The 20,001-nt window shown below is 40.5% G+C and overlaps 2 protein-coding genes and 1 pseudogene across 2 annotated transcripts; 1 reads left to right on the forward strand and 2 right to left on the reverse strand.

Annotated features, from left to right (window-relative positions):
- Positions 1–773: 773 nt before the first annotated feature.
- LOC149322852 (olfactory receptor 13H1-like) lies at positions 774–2,837 on the forward strand (annotated as a pseudogene).
- A 1,555-nt stretch (positions 2,838–4,392) lies between these two features.
- Positions 4,393–5,349, reverse strand: LOC149322853 (olfactory receptor 10Q1-like). The gene has a single exon (XM_089533979.1). It carries the CDS (start codon positions 5,347–5,349, stop codon positions 4,393–4,395), a length of 957 nt encoding a protein of 318 aa, XP_089390105.1.
- A 9,038-nt stretch (positions 5,350–14,387) lies between these two features.
- Positions 14,388–15,335, reverse strand: LOC149322854 (olfactory receptor 10Q1-like). The gene has a single exon (XM_089509541.1). The coding sequence runs from the start codon at positions 15,333–15,335 to the stop codon at positions 14,388–14,390; it is 948 nt and encodes a 315-aa protein (XP_089365667.1).
- Between the last annotated feature and the right edge of the window lie 4,666 nt (positions 15,336–20,001).

The following is a 20,001-nucleotide window of genomic DNA, read 5'->3' on the forward strand; positions in this document are numbered from 1 at the left end:
TCTCCGAGGCAATCTATCCAACTGTTGAACAGTCCTTGCAGCAAAGGGTTCCTTCCTAATGATTCCTCTCTGTCTCTCTTTTTAATTTGAACCTGTTGGTTTGTGTTCTTGTCTCTAGAGCAGGAGAAGCTTTTACCATTTTCTGCAGTTGAAGAGATTTATCAGTTAATAATGTTGGCACAAAATAAGAAAAAAATATTAAAAAGGAGGCTACTCATTATTATATCTGGGTTCTCAAGGTAAAAAACTCCCCCTCCCTCTCCTGGTATGTCCTGCCCATCCCTTAGAACCCATCAGAGAATATTAGGTTATGAGATCTGAAATAAACCTTTTGGTTTGGATGTGAGTAATGTATGGCTAAAAGACTACAAATGTAGAGGTGTGTTCTGTAATTTAGCCTTCATATTGACTGAACTTCCTTCTCATATAATGAACTTATTTAAACACCAACTGTAGGATTTTTTTTTTAAAAAAAAGCTCATCTGCTTCATATTTATACATGGGTACTTGTATATAAAGTATAAATTCTTCCCGAGCGCATATGCTACCAAGGGTTATCAAAATAACAAATTAATCCATAACTGGGGGATAGGGAGGTAGATATATCCATACATGTGTGCACTGTTGACTTTCAAAATTCAGTAGAGTTACAGGATAGCATATTTTGAAGACTGGTTATTGATTTGTGCCAGTCAAAAGCAAATCATTTTTAAGGTTACAGTCATATACCCACAGCTTACAGTCAGCCTCACTGAACCAAATACTACTAATTTATGTACAGATTTAATTACCCAGTGGCTCAGATTATAATCTTGTGAATCATTCTCATAATCTACCTTGTCAACCTGACTGGGAATGGCTTTATGGTTCTTCTGATCACTACAGAAACCCATTTGCACACTCCTATGTACTTTTCCTTGGCAACCTATCATTTCTTGACATTTGTTGAAGCAGTAGCAGTGTCCCACAGGCCTTGGTCACCTACATCACTAAGAGAACCACCATTTCCTTCATTGGCTGCATGGCTCAAATACACATTAGCCTATACTTTCGGACCACAGAATGTCTTCTCCTGGTTGTTTTGGCATATGACCACTTTATGGCCATATGTAGTTCCTTGCATTACACATTGATCATGGAGACTCTGGAGATTATTGCACAGGAAAACAGATATGGGTTACATGTGGTTTGTATCCGTCTCTGATGGAGCATACCACACTTTCCCTTGCCTGAGCAGTAGACAGCCCATCTGTAATTCAGGCTTCTCCAGCACCTTTTCAAAAATGGAATTTTCCTGTTCTTGAAAAGGTGCTGGGCAAGCCTGAGTTGCATATGGGATGGCGACTGCCTGGGCACGGGGCAGGGCAGTAAGATCTGTTGGGGATGGATACAAACTGCATGTAACCATGCCTCTTTTCCCATGTGATAATCTCTTTTGTGTCCTACTGACAGCTGGCACATGGGGCAGTGGCCTGATCCTGACTCTCATCCCTACAATGATAGGCCCTAAATAGGTCTGTGCTTCCAGTGTCATCAGTCACTTTACATGTGAGGCTCTAACAGTTGTCAAGCTCAACTGCGTCAACACCCACCTCAGTGACATCGTTTCCTTTATCAATACTGCAACTGTTCTTGTCCATTTTGTTTTCATCTTGATGACATACTTGTGCATTGGTTTGATGATGCGGCAGATCCATTCTATCCAGTGTTAACCTCCTTAAACCTCTCCTCTTTTGATATCAGAAATGCAGGTTAATTCACCCTTGACTCTACTGTGAATGGCATTATAGGGATTCCTTCATCACACATAAGCTAACAATTGGAGTCACCTGGTCCCTGTTTTTCCAGACATCCTTGAGGAGGTGTGAAATTGCCACAGTGGGATGATGCCAAGATGCCCGTTAATCCACCCGACACTGGGAAATGCACTTTCATCACCCATATTCACACCCCAATGTTACCACCTGCAAAAAACAATTTCAAAGTGACTCAAATCCATTTCAAAGGAAGCACCCTATTTGGCTTTTTCTATACCCTGAATTTTGCCCCAGGGCTAAAATTCCCTACATATACTGTTGCTTTTCTTTGTTTCCCCAACTTAGACCAGTATCAGGTGTCCATGCTGCCAGTTTGCTTGGTTAACCCCTCTCTCGCTCGCCAACCTCTGTTTGCCTCAGGAGTGAATTCCTTTTATCTCTAGACCTGTAACAAGCAGAGCAACTATCCAATTCAGGTGTAGTATTTCCATCCGTTTGGCCTGCTCTGTTCTAATGTAACACCTTTAAATTTCCTAGTCCTTGTGAGTGTGCGTAATTGTATGTATTGGATGATTGTTGAATTCCCCCCCCCTTTTTTTTTTTTACATTAAACTGCTTAGAAGCCTACCTCTGGAATTCCTCGTGTCTCTGGACTTGGTATATATCCCATGGCTAAGTAACCCAGCCACTACCATTGAGCTACTTCATAATTCCCAAACATACACTGGCATTTGAGTGTTCCTTTTTGGGACAGGTATATATCCAGGGTTACACCAGGGTCACAGAAAGGCCTTTGCAACTTGTAGCTCTCACTTGACAGTAGTTGGCATCTTCTGTGACTCAACCATGTTTATATACCTTCAAACAAAATCTAAAAATGCCATAGACAAGGACAAAATGATTTCTGTTTTTTATGGTGCAATGGTGCCAATGCTCAATCCTCTCATATACAGCCTGAGGAACAAGGATGTGAAAAATGCCCTGAAGAAACTTCTTGGAAGGAAGATAAGTAAAGAATCAGCTCCTGGAAATTTTTTAATAGATTTGTTCATGCTCGCTGTCTCATTACCATCTCTGTAGCTTATCCTAACTATCAGATGGTGGGGAATAACAACTAGAGAGGGATATTTCTCTAATGTTCTGCTTGTGGGCTTAGATATCACCTGGCTGGCAACTGTGAAAAATGAACTAAATATACCTCTGGTTTGATCCGGCAGTGCTCTTCCTATGTCCTTTCTTGATTTCATACCATATTATTATCTTTAGCTCTTCCTCTACTACTGAAATCTTTTCTTCAGTTCACCCTTCATTTATTAATATTGTCAGTTCAACAAGACATGGAAGACTGCACATCGATTAGCCCGAATATGTAGTACTTATTTTTTAAATGGGGTTGTTTATGATGTGATAAACTGTGTCATATCACTATGGTACAGATTATCCACATGTAGTATATGTTTTCTATTTTGATCTTCTCTTGCATTCATTCCTTATTGCTCCCTTTAAAAATAAATATTGTTTCACCAATCCTATGTAATGCTTTAGGACAGAGTTCAGATTGTAGAAAAGAAGTTAGGCAGGAAGGAGTGGACAGTATTTGGTTTTGGACCAGAATAGATATTTTAATCGATAATCATAATTGATCAGACCAGTTTTGGCAGATTACTAAATTCATTAGTTAGATTTGAATACATTTTCTTAACAGTAAACCCAATAGCTTTGAAGGAAAAAGCATACAATTTCTTTTGGTTTGGATAATATATGTACATGTCTTAGCAGATGCACTGTTAGAAGAAGTATTCTTCCCTGTGAGAAACAGAAGGCAGAATCAGGTGCATAAATCTTCTAAGGTTATTATGTTGCCTATGGTTCCCTCCCCCTGCATTTTTATATAAAAAACAGAAAATAATATAGACAGAAAAATATCTTCAATCAAATCTAAAAACATCTCAACAATAACTATTTTTGTTGTGTGCCTTCCACTAGTTTCCATTGTGTGCCTTCAAGTATGATGACCCTAAGGCAACCCTATCACAGGGTTTTCTTGCCAAGATTTGTTCAGAGGGAGATTTTGCCTTGGCCTTCCTCAAAGGCTGAGGGAGTGTGAATAGCTCAAGATCATCCATTGGGTTTTCATGGCTGAGTGGGGATTCAAACCCTGGCCTCCAGAATCCTAATCCAACATTGAAAGAACTATACCACACTGGCTCCCAGAATAACTATTACAAAAATGCAAATATATATACATCTATTGCATCAGTCAACGGGTTAAAAAATTAAGAGTGGATATTATCTTTTATATGGGCTGGTTTTGTCCTTTAATTACTATGTAATATAGATGTACCTTCCTGATTCTGTTTCTTAAGGATCATACGGCTAATAAAAGACAACCAATCAGTATCTAAGGTTATCATCAGTTTCTTTGTTTTTTATTGGTCTTGAAACATATTTTTTTCACTTTGTTGTCCAGTTCATGTTACTTTCCCCTTTTAATTAACTCATCAATTGATAAAATGTCAGACCCTCAGACATTCTGTTTATCACTTTGGGTAGAACCTGCTGATTTCTAAAATTATAACACTTGGAGGAACATGATAAGTATTTCCCCCCTAAAAACACTAAACCAACCCCACCATCAAAAGCTTACATGAAATGAGACCTTTCTTCCCATGACCTTCCTCAAAGCTCCCTTAACTTCTTTGTTCCGGAGGCTGTAGATCATAGGGTACAGCATGGGAGTCACATTGGTATAGATCAAGGAAACCACTTTGTCCTGCTCTAGAGAGTAGCTGGCCTTTGGCCGGATGTAGATGAAAATGGCACAGCCATAGTGGAGCACAGCCACAACCAGGTGAGCAGCACAGGTGGAGAAGGCCTTTTGCCTGCCTTGGGAGCATTTGATCTTCAGGATGGAATTGGCAATGAACACATAAGAGGTGAGGATCAAGAGGAAAGGAATCAGAAGAGCCATCAAGCATGCAACAAAGACCAAAACTTCATCAGTGTGGGTATCACTACATGCCAGGAACAACACAGGTGGGATGTCACAGAAGAAGTGGTTGATTTCATGGGAATTGCAGAAAGGTAGCCTAAATATCAGTGCAGTGAGTCCCAGTGAGAGAACAAAACCACAGGCAGAGACCACCACCAGAAGCTGGAGACATAGTGTTCGGCTCATGATCAGGGTATAGCGCAGTGGGTTGCATATGGCCACATATCTGTCATAGGCCATCACAGCCAGCAGGAAACATTCTGTGGTGCCCAAAGCAATGAAGAAATACATTTGCACTGCACATTCAGGCAACGACACCTTGCGACTCTTGGCCAAGAAGTTGCCCAACATCTTGGGCACAATGACCAAAGTGTAGCAGATCTCAATGGAGGAGAGGTTCCGCAGAAAGAAGTACATTGGTGTGTGGAGGGTGGGCTCAACCAAAGTTACCACCACAATAGTCAAGTGTCCCGAAAGTGTGACCAAGTGCATGGCCAGAAATACCCAAAAGAGAAAGATCTCATACTGTGGCAGATTAGAAAAGCCAAGCATGATGAAATCGTCAGTTGTGTTCCTGTGATTCCAAAAATTGGGCTCCATCAGAATCCTGCAAATGGGAGAGAGATGTGATAATAAGAGATGTCTTAAAGCTAAGCTTGCTTTTCTGAACACTACCATGCCCAAATATTTAGGAGGAGCACATTGTTTAAACAACAGAAGTTTCTATTACTCAGGACTGTGAACACAAACTAGAATTCCTGCCTAGTGTTCTCTAAGGGGATTAGTATGTCAGGGGCTAGATCTCTGGATTTAGGGTGATCAGGGAAGGAATCTATGATCAGCATTGCTCTTTGGCCATTCCTGTGACTAGCAACAATAGAAGAATTGGTGATGGCTAATAGCAGGGAAAGGCAAAGTTCAGCCCAAATTCCACCACTGAAGGCTGGGATGGGGCCGGCGGCACTGGCACTCTTCCCTGACTTTCTTGGACCTCCTTGCCTGTTGTTACCCTACCCCACCCCCTGAGGTTGAAGTGCAACTAGTTTTTTTTTCTTGTTCAGAAAAAAACAAAAAACAAATCTGTTACATTCTTGTTGGTTACGTTTTTTTGCAAGCACAGGGGGCTGAGAGCTACTTAGGACAAATATACCACCTCATGTGAGCATGTATTTTCTGATTCTGGTGTTTCACTCTCCATTTTGTGGAACAAGACCCTTGATATGGCACTATCCAACCCCCCTGTGAAAGTGGGCCATTTTTACACTTTACAATAAAAAATGTAACTTAGTCTGATTCTCACAAGATATGGATGCAACCATAAATGATCATCTTCTTGCTACTCAGTGTAAACTTCAGTGTTAAATATATGAGAAAGATGCCATTTCGGGAGAATGGGGAAGGAGTCTCCCAACACAAAGTGTCTCTCCAAATGCACCTGACTGGATTTCTTCCTAACTCATGGTTTATAAATATGGGCAGCTGGATCTAATGCATGTCTATTCCAATATATGCCACACTCAGTTCAGCAGGGCTTCCTCCCAAATAAGCAAATGTAGGATTGAATGTGTATTAAATCAGACACCATTCTCACACTTCCAGATGTGTTGGTTTGAAAACTCCCAGATTAAAAAATATCCACATTCCGCAGATGGCCCACTGCCATGCTGGTTAAAGAATGATGGAAACTGTAGCTCAGCATTACTGGAAAAGACCATATTGAGAAAGTCAGAACTAAGGATTTTTGGTGAGCCAGGGCCAGAAGGGATGCTGTACACTATATTTCAGAGGAAATAACTGGCAAAACTACCTCTGAGTGTTTCTTGCATGAGAAAATCCCCTGAAATTCAAGGAATTGCTGTAAGCTGGCAGGTGACTTCAAGGTGCATGCACACACAAGACTTGTTGCTGTTTTGCCTAACATTCTGTTTGAAGAAAACTTGTGGTAGATTCAAAAAAATCGTACACATTACTTTGTGATTTTTTAAACATTGTTCCTAATAAAAATATGCTACTGTTGCTACATAGTTATGTGTTTTGTTTTGTTTTTACCTATTTAACAGATCAATATGATTGCTTTTTATTTTCAGCAGTAAAATGGGCTTATTTATTATAGATTATGCCAGAGACAAAAATGTATTGTCTTTATAATAATAATAATAATAATAATAATAATAATAATAATGAGAGGGCTTTTTGTCCTACACTGATAACATTAGTCCATTACAGATATACAGGTTTTAATTTGGATTTTGAGACAAGGTATTTTGCTTTTCAAAAATGTTATTGACTACTCCAGGTGAAAGTGTCTCAGCAAACTTAATTTTTAATTCCATTCATAACAAAGCTGAGTTTTCATCCTTTCTAATTCAGAGGACAAACATAAAAGTCCAAGTGTTCCATATATCCTACTTTACAAAGAACAGCCAGAATCCTGTTGGGAAGTTACAAACGTATAAACGTATAGTTCTGATCCTATGCAATGAATTTCGTCCTGACCTCCTCACTCCCCCACCAGCTGGGCAGCAGTTGCTACAGTCAATAAGGATATGTTCCCCTGTCGATTAGGAAGCAGTTGACTGACATTCCCACCTCCTTCTCATGAGCAATCGCCAGTGTGACACGTAGAAGTAGGGCCCTGGTAACAATCCCCCCTCATGCCAGAGATCATTTGCACAAAGAGGGTGGGAGCATCAGCAAGCTGCTTCTAGGCAGGCATGGTCCCTACGTATGACAAAACGATTCCCAGTGATTGGGCGGCATAAAAATAAATCCTATTATTATTATTATTATTATTATTATTATTATTATCTTGGAGCATAAGAAGTTGTAGCATAAACTTTCATACTCTTGGTCTACTTCCTGAAATGCATATGGTGATCTGGTGCCCAGGAATCACCTTTTATAATGAGACTACATGAACAGCCATAGAAATGCATAACTTGTGGGTATAAGTGATGAGGTGACAAGTTCAGTTTTAACTCTGGTTATTGAGGGACAGCAGATATTGCCTAAGGCCATGATAGATGGATGACCATATAAATAGCCGAGGGGGTCTGGGAATGTGGTGTGTGAAGACTGGAAACCAGAAAGGAGATATAATAAACTGGCTAAGAACATCCTTATGAGATTGGGGGTTAACCAGTGTTATAATATGTGTAGTGTGCCAGGAAGCCATTGTCTCTCTTCAACTCATTATTGATGGAGAGTTTGTGGGTATATTGTAGTTCAGCTGTTTCTCTTTCCAGTCTTCAGAGCTTACCACTTGGCATTTTAAATCAACTCCAGCCTCCCAGGCTGCAGCCAGGACGCGGGATGGAGGCGAGGATTATCGCACACTAAATTGCTGCATAGTGTGCAATAATCCCCACCTCCATCCCACATCCCAGTTGCAGCCCAGGAGGCTGAAACTGATTTTAAACACAAAGCTATAAGCTCCTTCCAAACAACTGCATTGCAGTGTATCCACAAACTCCACAAAGTAATCCTAATCACCATGCCCACAAATTTTGAATTTATATGGCTATTCGTGTCATCTGATTTTAAAAGTCCTTCCTGGGCAACACTTCACTCTATGCATCTGAGGAAGTATTCCAAGTCTATGAAACCTTATGCTGCAACTTCTTTCACAAAGTTAGTCTCAAGGGTGCTACAAGATCCCGTTGGATAATGATATTCCAGACTAACATGGTTATATCTCTGAATTCTACCCATGAGTACATAACTCTAGGTAACACATTCATAAATGCTCCAACAAGATTCTGGCAAACCTTCCCCAACTTGAAGGGTTGTCAGAAACTGTCCTCATTTTGAAGGCTTTCTCTGTTTCAAAAACTCTCCATTCCATGACTGGTTTACATATTTAAAAATGCCATTAAATGGAGGAGGATGGACCCTGGTGTTGCCTATGAGCAGTTAAAATTTGCCTATATGCAGACCGAGCAGACATGGATCACCTGATCACATCCTTCTTCATGCCATTTCTCTGCTTCTAGAAACAGCCATTAATATAGTCATTATTTCTAAATTATTATCTTTACATTTAAATTACCCCTTGCAAAACTTTATGCAAACCAGCATCTACCTTTGTCCTTCTGTTTTGGTAATACCTACACAGAAATGGCATTCTCAGTGTCCTTCTCAGGGCCATCTATGATAATACTACACAGAAGAAAGATAGTTTTTAAGGACCCTTGTTGGAGAACCAGAATTATCAGTCTGGTTTGCAAGCATTTTCGATTTGCAGTGCAGATATCTTCCAAGGGACAACTTACGACCAGAGTTCCTAATACACTGCCGCTGCCCCCCCCCCCCCCCTATTTTTACCTGCATCTAGGGCCATTGCCTCAGGCTGTAATTCTAAACACCTGGCTGGGAGTAAACACAAGCACCAGAATGGGATATACTTCTGTGTAAATCTCCAGTGGACTGCACAGTTGCTGTCTCAATGCATTTTAAAGAAAAACTAGTGAGTCTGAGAAAAAGAGGTTTGAATTTGAAATAATGCAGTTTGACACTGCTTTTAAGTTACAAGGGTTACAAGATTTTTAGCCTTCTCTGATAGAGTGATGGTGCTTCACAAAGCCACAATTTCTAGGATTTGTAAGATGCAGCAATGGCAGTTAAAGTGGTACCAAGCTGCATTATTTCTAGAGTGTAGATGCACTTTGAGATTCCCAATTCACAGAGGTTAGACTCTGCCACACTAGGTCTATGGGCCACCACCCCCTAACTAGATACAGAATCCACTACACCAGTGTCACCAGCATGGATTAAAACACAGGTGATGGGGACATCAGTGCAAACCTGTACTAAAGATGTACCTTTTAACTTCCTAAACATACCTTCCACAAAACATTTTAAAACTCCGAGAGCAGGATATACAAATAAAAATATTCAAAGTGGAAGTCTCTTTACTATTTGTTCGTGATTTGGAATAATATTTGTAGGTTTTAAAATCAGCCAGTCCCAGAATCCAATGCAGATTGAGTCTCCCTTATCCAAAATCCTTGGGGACAGAAGTGCTTTGGATTTCAGATTTTTTTGGATTTTGTAATACCAGTATTTGCATTTTTGTACATAATAAGCTATCTTGGAGATGGGGAGCAAGTCTAAACACAAAATTTATTTATGTTTCATATGCATCTTATTCACATAGTCTGAGGTAACTTTATACAATATTTGTAATAATATTTGTGCAATATTTGTGCATGAAACAAAATGGTACATTGAACCACCAAAAAGCAAAGGTGTCACTATCTCAGCCACCCATTAAAAGAGAGTTGTTGTTTTGAATGTTTCAGCTTTTGGAATTCTGAATAAGGCAGATTCGCTCTGTACATCCTTTTTATAAAGCAAACAAACAACATGCTGCAAGATAAACCATCTGAATTAAGTATTTGGATAGTGAAGGAGAATGGTATTTCAGGAATGGAAGAGGTGTCCATTTAATGGGATTTGTTCATCACTGGATGTGAATTAAAACAAGAAGAACTCTTGTTATGCCCATTTAAGTCTGCAACTGCCTGGCTATCAGAATTATGTTCCAAATAGATGAAATGAAGCATACTTTACCTCTGGATAGTTACATGGACTGAAGAATCCTAGTGCCTATGAAATGCGTTCACAAAAAACACCACCATGATTTTTAAAGAGATTAATTCCACACATCTATCATTCTCTATCTCCATGAACCAGTGATCCATAAAGCAGAAGGTTTTCCCCAGTGTGAACAGAGAAAACTGGTTGGAACCAGACACACTTTTGCAAGCTGTTTGCTGCTAAGTTTAACGTCTTGGTAACTGTCACCTTTTATGGATTCTTCCTTTCTCTCTTGTCTCCTGTGGCAGAATAGATTGAGTTCAACTGATGGGTTAAGAATCAAGAGGCACTTGAAGAACCTTGTGACCCTCAAGAGGAAAGACATGTGGAAAAGTTTCAAATTCATCACAACGGGGAAGGGAGGTGTACAGTAATCCATGATGCCTATAGCTTATGTGAAGCTTTATTCAGTGGTCTAAAGAAGCTTTCCAATTTAGGTGGTACTATTTAGTACTGCCCTTACTTCAAAATGTGGTAAATTAGCCTACTGAACATCAGGATCTTCCTACATATTTTGGTGTGGGGAGCCCTGGATGTCTTCCCCTAAATCTTATCCTGGAGGTATCAAAGGCAGTGGTTATAACTTTATGAAATGACAGGTTGCATACGTATACATCAGCTACCAAATCCTCTGCACAAAAGTGAAATCAAGTCTCTCACCACATTTAGGGTGGAATCGCCTGGGGCATTTTTTGATACACAAATAGAAAATGTTTCCATTTGCAGGAGAAGAGTTGCACTCATAGCAAGGGTCCTTTCCATGAGAGCAGCACTTGATCCAAGAATGGATGCTCTTTCCATTTACACTGAAAGTAGTGTCAGGCTAACCCAGGGTTTCCCCCTCTGCTTTGGGTTTTCACAAGAGAATTCGATCAAATAGGGATCGGGGTCGGATTAAAATGGGAACCATGGCTGTATAATCTGATTTGCGATTCGTTTTATAATGTAGTGGGAATGAGCCTTGAGTTACCATTAGGGCACTGCAGGACTCCATGGCCATTCCATGGTTAGTGGAAAGCAGGATGGATCAAAGAAGCATCTGGCTATGTGTCTGTAGCCACCAAAGGATCTTGAAGAACCTCAGCAGATGATGCAATCATTTTGCATCTGGCTACTGAGGCATAGCCAGACAACCCTCCAGTCCCACCACCACCAGCCTTAGAAAGGTTGTACAGGGGTTGCAGCAGTTCAATAGTTAATCTGTGGATGTTGCTATAGTATAGTTCCACATGGAGAACTCCTATGTTATGCTGTCCCATACATGAGTCTAACCTTTTTTATGTAACAATGAACTCGTATTTTCCTTGCATAGAAATTATATAGATTATGTGGTGGAAAAATACACTTTCATAATTTGGGGGGATGGAAAAACACTACATATGATTCATCATCCTGGGCCATTCAAACTGACATTTCATCACCAAAGCCTTAGCCTTAGACCAGTGGTGGAGAACTTTTTAGAGACCGAGTGCCCAAACTGCAACCCAAACCCCACTTATTTATTGCAAAGTGCCACGTTTCTCTGGATTTCTAATGACAAACTCTAGTGAAGTCTGTGTTGGGATGATGGTGCGTGTGCCCACAGAGAGGGCTCTGAGTGCCACCTCTGGCACGCGTGCCACAGGTTTGCTATCACTGCCTTAGACTGTTCCCAGCCTGTTGAATGAATGTATTTTGGCACTGCTTTAACTGCCATGGTGCCATCCTATGAAATCCTGTCATTTGTTGTGGCACAGAGCTGTCTGACATAGAAGGCTAAATATCTCACAAAACTACAAACCCTAGAATCCCATAGCATTGCCCAGTTAGAGTGGTGTCAATTTCATTTATTCTGCAGTGTGGATGCTGCCTTTGTTGTATGCTACCTCTTTCAGAAGCAAGTCCACATGGTCTCAATGGAGTTGATCACATGGGATGAATTTCTCTTAATTTCAAATGAAAAGAAAGTGGGGCCAGAACGCATTCACTTGAATTTGCTAGTTCAGCGAATTTACATGAATGTGAATTGTGTTCGAACTGACTTCCCATTGCTCGAAAATAGCTTGCCATTACCCGAAATTGCATGTGATCACCTCTCACGCAATAACGTGAAACCTCATGATTGCGTTCGGATTGACTTCCCATTGCCCAAAATTGCGTGTGGTAGTCTATCATGCAATAACATTAAACCTCATGATTGCGTTCGGATTGCCATTGGATTATACTTCCAATTTCCCTTGTCTGATAATGTTCAATGCTAGCAAGGCTTAGGAGAGGAGTGAGGAGGAATGCTTCCCCTTTGGGGCAGAAGCAGGAGGGTAGCTAACATTGGTTTGGCATGGCCCTGACCTTGGCAGCCTCCTGCCATTGCCTGACCTACTCCCAGTCACTGCAATGACAGACAAAATGGTAATGGCAGCTTCCAAAGTCAACAGAACCAAGGGCAACCACCATGTGTTTCAGAGAGACAAAGGGTCCTATCACCAGGAGCATCACAAAGGTACAATAAAGAAATTACCATACTGAACCACAATTGAATAAAAACAATTAAAAGCATATCAACAAAGTACAACATTCCCTATTAAATACCCCTTTACTGAAGAAAGAGTCACTTGTCAAATGCCCTCCTGAATAAAAAGGTATTGATAATTGGTTTCAATTGCTCTGGCCAAATTGCGTCCTAAAATCAGTGGAAGCCAGATACTGTAAACCCACTTTCACAATTCCATCCTTTGGGGAAAGAGGTGTGCGAAAGGGCAGACTGTTCTGAAATTCTTAACTGAAAGGTGTGCAAGGTTTTGCATGAGAGGTCTGCCATAAAATTAAGGGTAATGTTTGCAAAGCCCTTGCAATGTTTCTTTTTTAAAAGTTAATAACATCTTGCCTATATGATAACAATTAGCGGAAGTAGGACTGTCCAAACAGTATGTGGGTGTTATACAGGGTGATGAGAGTAATATATAAAATTGACTGCACAGAATACACTAGGGATGGAAAGAATATTCAAAAAATTGGATTTTTTTTTTAAAAAAAAGGTTTCTAAAGTGTCCAGCAACTCTGAGAAGATGAATGCTAGATGTGCCAGAAACTTAACAATTTGGGACCTATTCTGCACACACACACACAAAAATGTGTATTGTGCAGAAATTGCACAATCTCTCCACGTTTTTCACATTTCACAAGGATGAATACCAGAATGGGATTTCAACTGATATTTCACAGAAGTTACTTAACAATATACTTTAAAGCCCCATTTTATTTTTTAAAAAGCATTTCCAGTAACCTTTTCAAACACTTATTTTAAAATAAAAACCTAACACACCTCAAATAAAATATGACACAGATCAAAATCTAGGATTTTTACTATCTAATGCAACACCCACCCACCCACCCACCCACACACACACACACACACACACACACACTTCAACTGAGTGGTTCCACCCCCTGCTCGTTTTGTATAAGGTTGACAGCTCTGAAAATTAATGGGGCTTGACAGACTGGTAGTTTGTGCCAGTCTGCATACGCAGTAGGGCTGCAGTAGGGCTGAGCATTCACACGCTCCAAGTCCTTCTTTCTCCACCAGGGTACCATCATGGTATGCACCCATCCATATGGCACATGCCATGATGACGTCCATGTGGGATGCAAAAAGAACCCACCCAGGAGTGGATTCTTTTTGGTCCTTGCGGAGACCTCAGCATCTGGTTATCACGGCCTCCATCCAGGCCTCAAAGGGGTGGCATTGAACCACCCGTCTGTAGAGGCCCTTTGTATGGACTGAGGATAGACCCCTCTGAGTCCAAGACTAAAGCTAGAGAGTAGGCTATACCAATTTTGGTTAGCTTTTAGAAGTAGCCTGTGTGAAAGAGAAGAGCAAAAGTTGATGACTGAACTTTTAAAAATATTAACAATGTTGGAGTGAGAGAACAGCGTGGGATTTGTTTTGGTTTTGGGTAACTGGTACACAAGCAATAAAAACAAACATGGGGATGTTTTTGTCTGGACAAAACACTACAATTCAGTCAAATGTAAAACAATAGTCCTTTAATGTACTATCACTATCTGGTTACTGAAATAAATTTCCTTTCCCATACTCTCTTGAGGGCTCCCTTAACTTCCTTGTTCCTGAGACTGTAAATCATGGGGTACAACATTGGTGTGACATTAGTGTAGATCAAGGAGACCACTTTGTCTTCATTCAAGGAGTAGCTGGCCTTTGGTCGGATGTAAATGAAAATGGCACAGCCATAGTGAAGAATGGCTACAACCAGGTGAGCAACACAGGTGGAGAAGGCCTTTTTACGCCCTTGGGAGCATTTAATTCTCAGGATGGAATTGGCTATGAAGACATAGGAAAGCAGAATGAGCACAAAAGGGATGAGCAAGATCATCATGCAAACAAGGAAGACAGCCATTTCATTGACATGTGTGTCACTACATGCCAAAAAAAGCACTGGTGGAATATCGCAGAAGAAATGGTTGATGTTGTGTGAGCCACAGAAGGGAAGACTGAAAATCAGCATGGTCAGTCCCAGGGAGATTGTGAATCCACTGATATATGCTACCAGCAAAAGCTGCATACAGAGATTTTGGTTCATGATGAGAGTGTAGCGTAAAGGATGGCATATGGCCACATACCTGTCATAGGCCATCACAACCAACAGAAAACACTCTGTACCCCCAAAGGCAATAAAGAAATACATCTGCATGGCACACACCATCAAGGAGACTCTTCTGCTCTTGGCCAAGGTGTTAGCCAGCATCTTGGGTACAATGACCAGAGTGTAACAAATTTCAATAAAAGATAAGTTGCGTAGGAATAAATACATGGGGGTGCTGAGGGCAGGATCAACTAAACTTATGATCACTATAGCCAAGTGTCCTGATAGGGTGATGAGGTACATGAGAAAGAACAAAGCAAAAAATATGTTCTGCAAAGTCCCATTGATGTTGAATCCGAGAATAACAAAGCCTTCATCAGTGCTCTTGTTCTGTCCTTGTTCCATTTTCACTCTACATGCCGTGGTCAAATTGTTTTGCTCCTCTTTGCATGCACCAGTCTGAATAAGAAGGATAAGAAGGATAAAATGGCTACAGGAAACAAATGAGCACAAGTCAGCAAATAAAATGGGGGGGGGAAAGCCATTTATGCAGAAAGATACTATTTGTTCCTCAGGTTTTAAAGTGGGTTTAATAGTTCTTGACACTTACCTTATCTGTGGAACATATTTTTTAAAAGACCCCTCCCTTTATTATAAAGTATTTTTTTATTATTCTTCAGGACGCACAAAAGCACATCACTGGCATTTAGGAGAGGACTGAGAGACTCAGTCTTGGCTTAGACTTGTAAGGGAAGGTGGACAGCATATCCACTGTAGTTTGTTGTTGTGTGCTTCAAGTCATTTCAGACTTATGGTGACCCTAAAACAAATGTATCACTGGGTTGCAGAGTTCTTGATTGTAAGTTGAATTGTGTAAGATGGAAGGTATCAAATTGGGGGGAAAGCTATATCGCAGGAGCATACTAATCCCAGTTTTGTTTTGTTTTAAAATGACATTGTGCTGAATTAAAGACAGAGACATTAACCAAAAAATAATAACAATGAATGTGACCTTAGATGGCATGTTCCACTACTTCCATTTTTAAATACTTACACTTTTTCAAATGAAATACCACAAGTTTCACCCTGTTCCTGTTCCTAACTACCTTCAGGTAGTTTCTGAGTCATGAAGACCCTAAGGAGATAATTGCATTTACTTTTTTGCCTAATGCAGGCATGGGATGGAATCAGGCCAGAATGGGGGGAAAAGGGTGTTATCGCAAACAAAATTTCTGTTTCGCTGCTGGACAACTGCCACCCATCCCTGAGCCAGTTGAGTTTGAAGATACTTCAGTACTACCAAAATCGGTGGGATAAGCTCGGCTCAGGGATGGGTGGTGGTCAGCCGGCAGCACAGCAGCAATTTCATGTGTGATAACACCTGTTTTCCGCAGTTGCAGCACGACCCCATCCCGTGCCCAGATTGAGCAAAAAATGTGCATGTGATAATCTCCTAAAATCTATTTTCTTGGTAAGATTTGTTCAGAGTGGGTTTGCCCTTGCCTTCCTCTGAAGCTGAGAGAGTGTGACTTGCCCAAGGTCACCCAGTGGGTTTTTCAAGGCTGAGTGGACATTCAGACTCTGGTCTCACAGTGTCCTAGTAGTCCAACATTCAAGCCAATATGTCAGGCTGACCCTCATTCATTGTGGTGGTGGATGCCAATTCACTCGATTCTACTGCTGCTGTTCCTGCAGCTGTTCTGAATTGTACAGGCTCATTGCTGCTGGTGCTAAACCTCTGGAGGGATAGGGTCCAGTAGCAGGATTCCGGCCCACTTACACAGATCATTAATATAAAAGTTGCCATATATGTAGAACTTGAAGCAGTTGCAGAATTCATACAGAGTGGATTTCCTGCCTCTGCAGTAGTGAATCCTGAAGCTGTCATCTTGGGGTCATCTGGGAAGGGTGAAGGTCTGCAAAAATAGTCTTAGAGCTGCAAGATCACATTTTGCCCAACTCTGGACAACGGCAAAAACCATTCTTTTTGCTCTTTTGCATTGGGCTGCTGAGGTGGAAACAAGGTTCTGTTCTCAGATATAAACTTCAAACTAACTCTACCCAATAACACTCACAGACAGATCAAAAAAGGATGTTTGAAGGTTTCTCAATTCTAAATGGTTTAGGGCCTGTGTGTGGTAGTGGGTGAATTGGTATTTGAGAGAGTCTGGTTCTTGCCTAAGACTGAACAAATTCAGAGTGGATGGGGCTACACTTGACTCAAAAATAAGCCAGAGCTTTTTTAAATATATCAAAATCAGATATTTATTAATATAGATATTTTTTAATTCAAGGCAAAATGATCAGATTTACTTCATTTTCCATTTTTCAGGCTTCTAGGGTGTCTGGTGTTTGTTTTTAAATTCTGGATCAAGGTAAACCTGCCACTCCTGAATAGTTTGAGGAGCAGAAAATCCACCTCTTGGTCTTCCAAGTGAAACAAAATCGAAGCAATGCTGTCCAAATGAAAGTGTAAAAATGCTTAAAATCACACATAGTTGGGGAAAAGCCAGTTTTTCAAGTCTTCCAATTTTAACCAAACCTGGATGGAAATGTCTGGTCAAATGTGAGCACATGAACACATACATGCACACAGAGGTGGAGAATAAATGTGAGCAATTTCCCTGATTATCTCCTGCCCCTGAAATCAGTCCAATCGGACCTCACCTCTGTAGTTGAAGTGGAGGTAGAATTGAGTGAAAACACAATGGCTGGCCAAAGTGAGGAAACCTCAAAATGCCCATATCTTGAAACACACTTCGATGGAGGGAAAGTAGGCAAGATGAGGGTTAAGGTGGGGTGAGGGTGGGAGCTAACGTGTCAACAAATCAACAGGCAAAGGATGGAAAAGAACATGAAGTAAGTCCAGAGCAGCTGACTATGAAAGTCTGCATGGTGGGTGGTAGGTAGGTCTAAATGGGCCCAGAATTTGGATAAAAAATTCAACTAAACAAATAATTAACCAACTCTAGGCCAAAGGGTTTTTTTTTGGGGGGGGGGAGTGATTTTTTTGCCAGAAAACTATGACGAGCAGCTGCTGCAGTTGTCATCCTTCCCTTTAAGGCTCACATCCCACCTAGGCTTGACTACAACTGCACACCAACAGCCCACTGGGAATATTTTTCAGGTTGTATGCCACTGTTGTTGCGGCTTGTGAAAGAAGAAAACTAGGGTTGCCAGAGTAAAAATGGGAGAGATCGCCTGTATCTTTAATGGTTGTGCAGAAGAGGGAATTTTAGCACCCTTGTTAACCTGCTGGAAGATGGGTGATGGTTGGTTGGCAGCGCAGCAGCGATTTTGCATGTGGTAAAATCAGTTTTAACCCATTCCAGTCCAATCCATGCTCGGGTCAGCATTAAAATTGCATGTGATCAACTCCCTAGTTACATGACAGAAAGCACCTGCTGAAATTCCCTCTTCTGCAGAGCCATTAAAGGTACAAGAGCCCTCTCTTGTATTCAGTGTGGCAACCATTGATACCTGAAGAACTATGATGCCTTGCTCCATGCAGTGCAATAGACTCAAGTACATCCACCCATCAGTAGTCTCCCTCATCCCTTCCCCTTTCTGTGCTCATGGATTTTTGGTGTGCTTATATTGCAGAAGTGAAACACACAAACCAAAATCTTTGCATTGAACCAGTAAGCCCTTGCATCACTGGAAGTGGGGAGGAGATGGACACTCCAACTTTAAAGTCACCTCATACAATAAAGCCAGACTTTCTACTCTTCCAGTTCCACTTGCCTGGAGATTTGTCTCCTTGCTTGGAGAGCTGAAGAAGGGGAAGAGTTCCCTGAAATTTTAGTCAGCCACCTAAGACCTGGACACAATATATAAATTGACATTTGTATATACAAATATTCAGAATGTACAGACTGAGATTTTTTTTCCCATCATTTGATCATCATTTGACCTATTCGTTTCCAGATTTTCATCAATCAATGAAAGGATATAACATTTCCTTTTTATAAAAAGAGAGAGAGAGAATCAAACAAAAGGTAAAAGGATGATTGACAATTTGAATTCAATATTGGAAAAAGCTTTTAATTAGTTAATGCCTCTCCCAGTAATGAATTCAAACTGTCATTCAGTTTCAACTTCCCAAGTAAGGAGATTCACTCATAAATGAGATTTTAATTAAATTTTCTATAGGGAAAAAGCCTACATATATCAATTTTTCTTTACATCTGCAAGACTATCAGGATTTCATTCTACATTGATGAAATGTACGATATCTTACCTCCGAATTGCTTGGGTGAAGAGAGAGGACCCATGCTCTAATGGCAACATGATGAAAGTAAAGCTACATAAACATCATTAAAGATCTCCATAAATATGCAGTTTATACAATCAAAAGCAAATATCTTCTGTCAAGCAGGTAGTTAAGACTGGCTGGAACCAGAAATATTATAATAGAATTGTTTTCTATTAATACTGATTTCTTTGTAGTTTATCTATTTTACCGATTCGTTCTCCCTGGCTTTCTGCCTTAGAATTAGCATCCTGAAGCAGCGTAGTACAGTTCCCATCCATTAGATTAATGCCCTAAGTATTACTTCAAGAATGCCATGAGCCTCAGGGGGAAATGTGACAAAAGATCTGGGTTTCATCACAACTGGGAGACAAAGGTGCAGTACTCAGTGGTGTACTGTAATTATCTGAGAATGTAGAATTATGGCCTAAATCCAATCATGAGTTTCAACTAAAAGAGACTCACTAGATCAATAGGAACTTGGGAACTCGGTGCTGATACAAGTTTCACTGTTTTAATGTGTCTACTGCCCCCACCCAAACCTTTTTATTAATTTTTACACACACACACACACACACACACACACACACACACACACCCTCAATAACACACGTAACATATAAAAATCATAACCTTACACTAATCTACAAACATAATCCTAAATTAGTTTACCCTAAGTTAACCAAATTATTCCTCAACTCCACCCTACCTTCTCCCTATATAAAACTGTAATAATAAACACAATAAACACAAACCAAGTTCAGTGTATCTACTACTCTTGGTGGCAAAATCTGCCACAGAATCTGCCAATACCAGATC

This window comes from Sceloporus occidentalis, unplaced genomic scaffold, assembly GCF_023333645.1.
Source record: "Sceloporus occidentalis isolate IW3139 unplaced genomic scaffold, rSceOcc1.0.p SCAF_1, whole genome shotgun sequence".
Taxonomy (NCBI): Eukaryota; Metazoa; Chordata; class Lepidosauria; order Squamata; family Phrynosomatidae; genus Sceloporus; species Sceloporus occidentalis.

What these genes read in the sequence shown, in the direction of transcription:
- LOC149322854 (XM_089509541.1), bottom strand. Translation starts at nt 15,335, where the DNA reads ATGGAACAAGGACAGAACAAGAGCACTGATGAAGGCTTTGTTATTCTC.
- LOC149322853 (XM_089533979.1), bottom strand. Translation starts at nt 5,349, where the DNA reads ATGGAGCCCAATTTTTGGAATCACAGGAACACAACTGACGATTTCATC.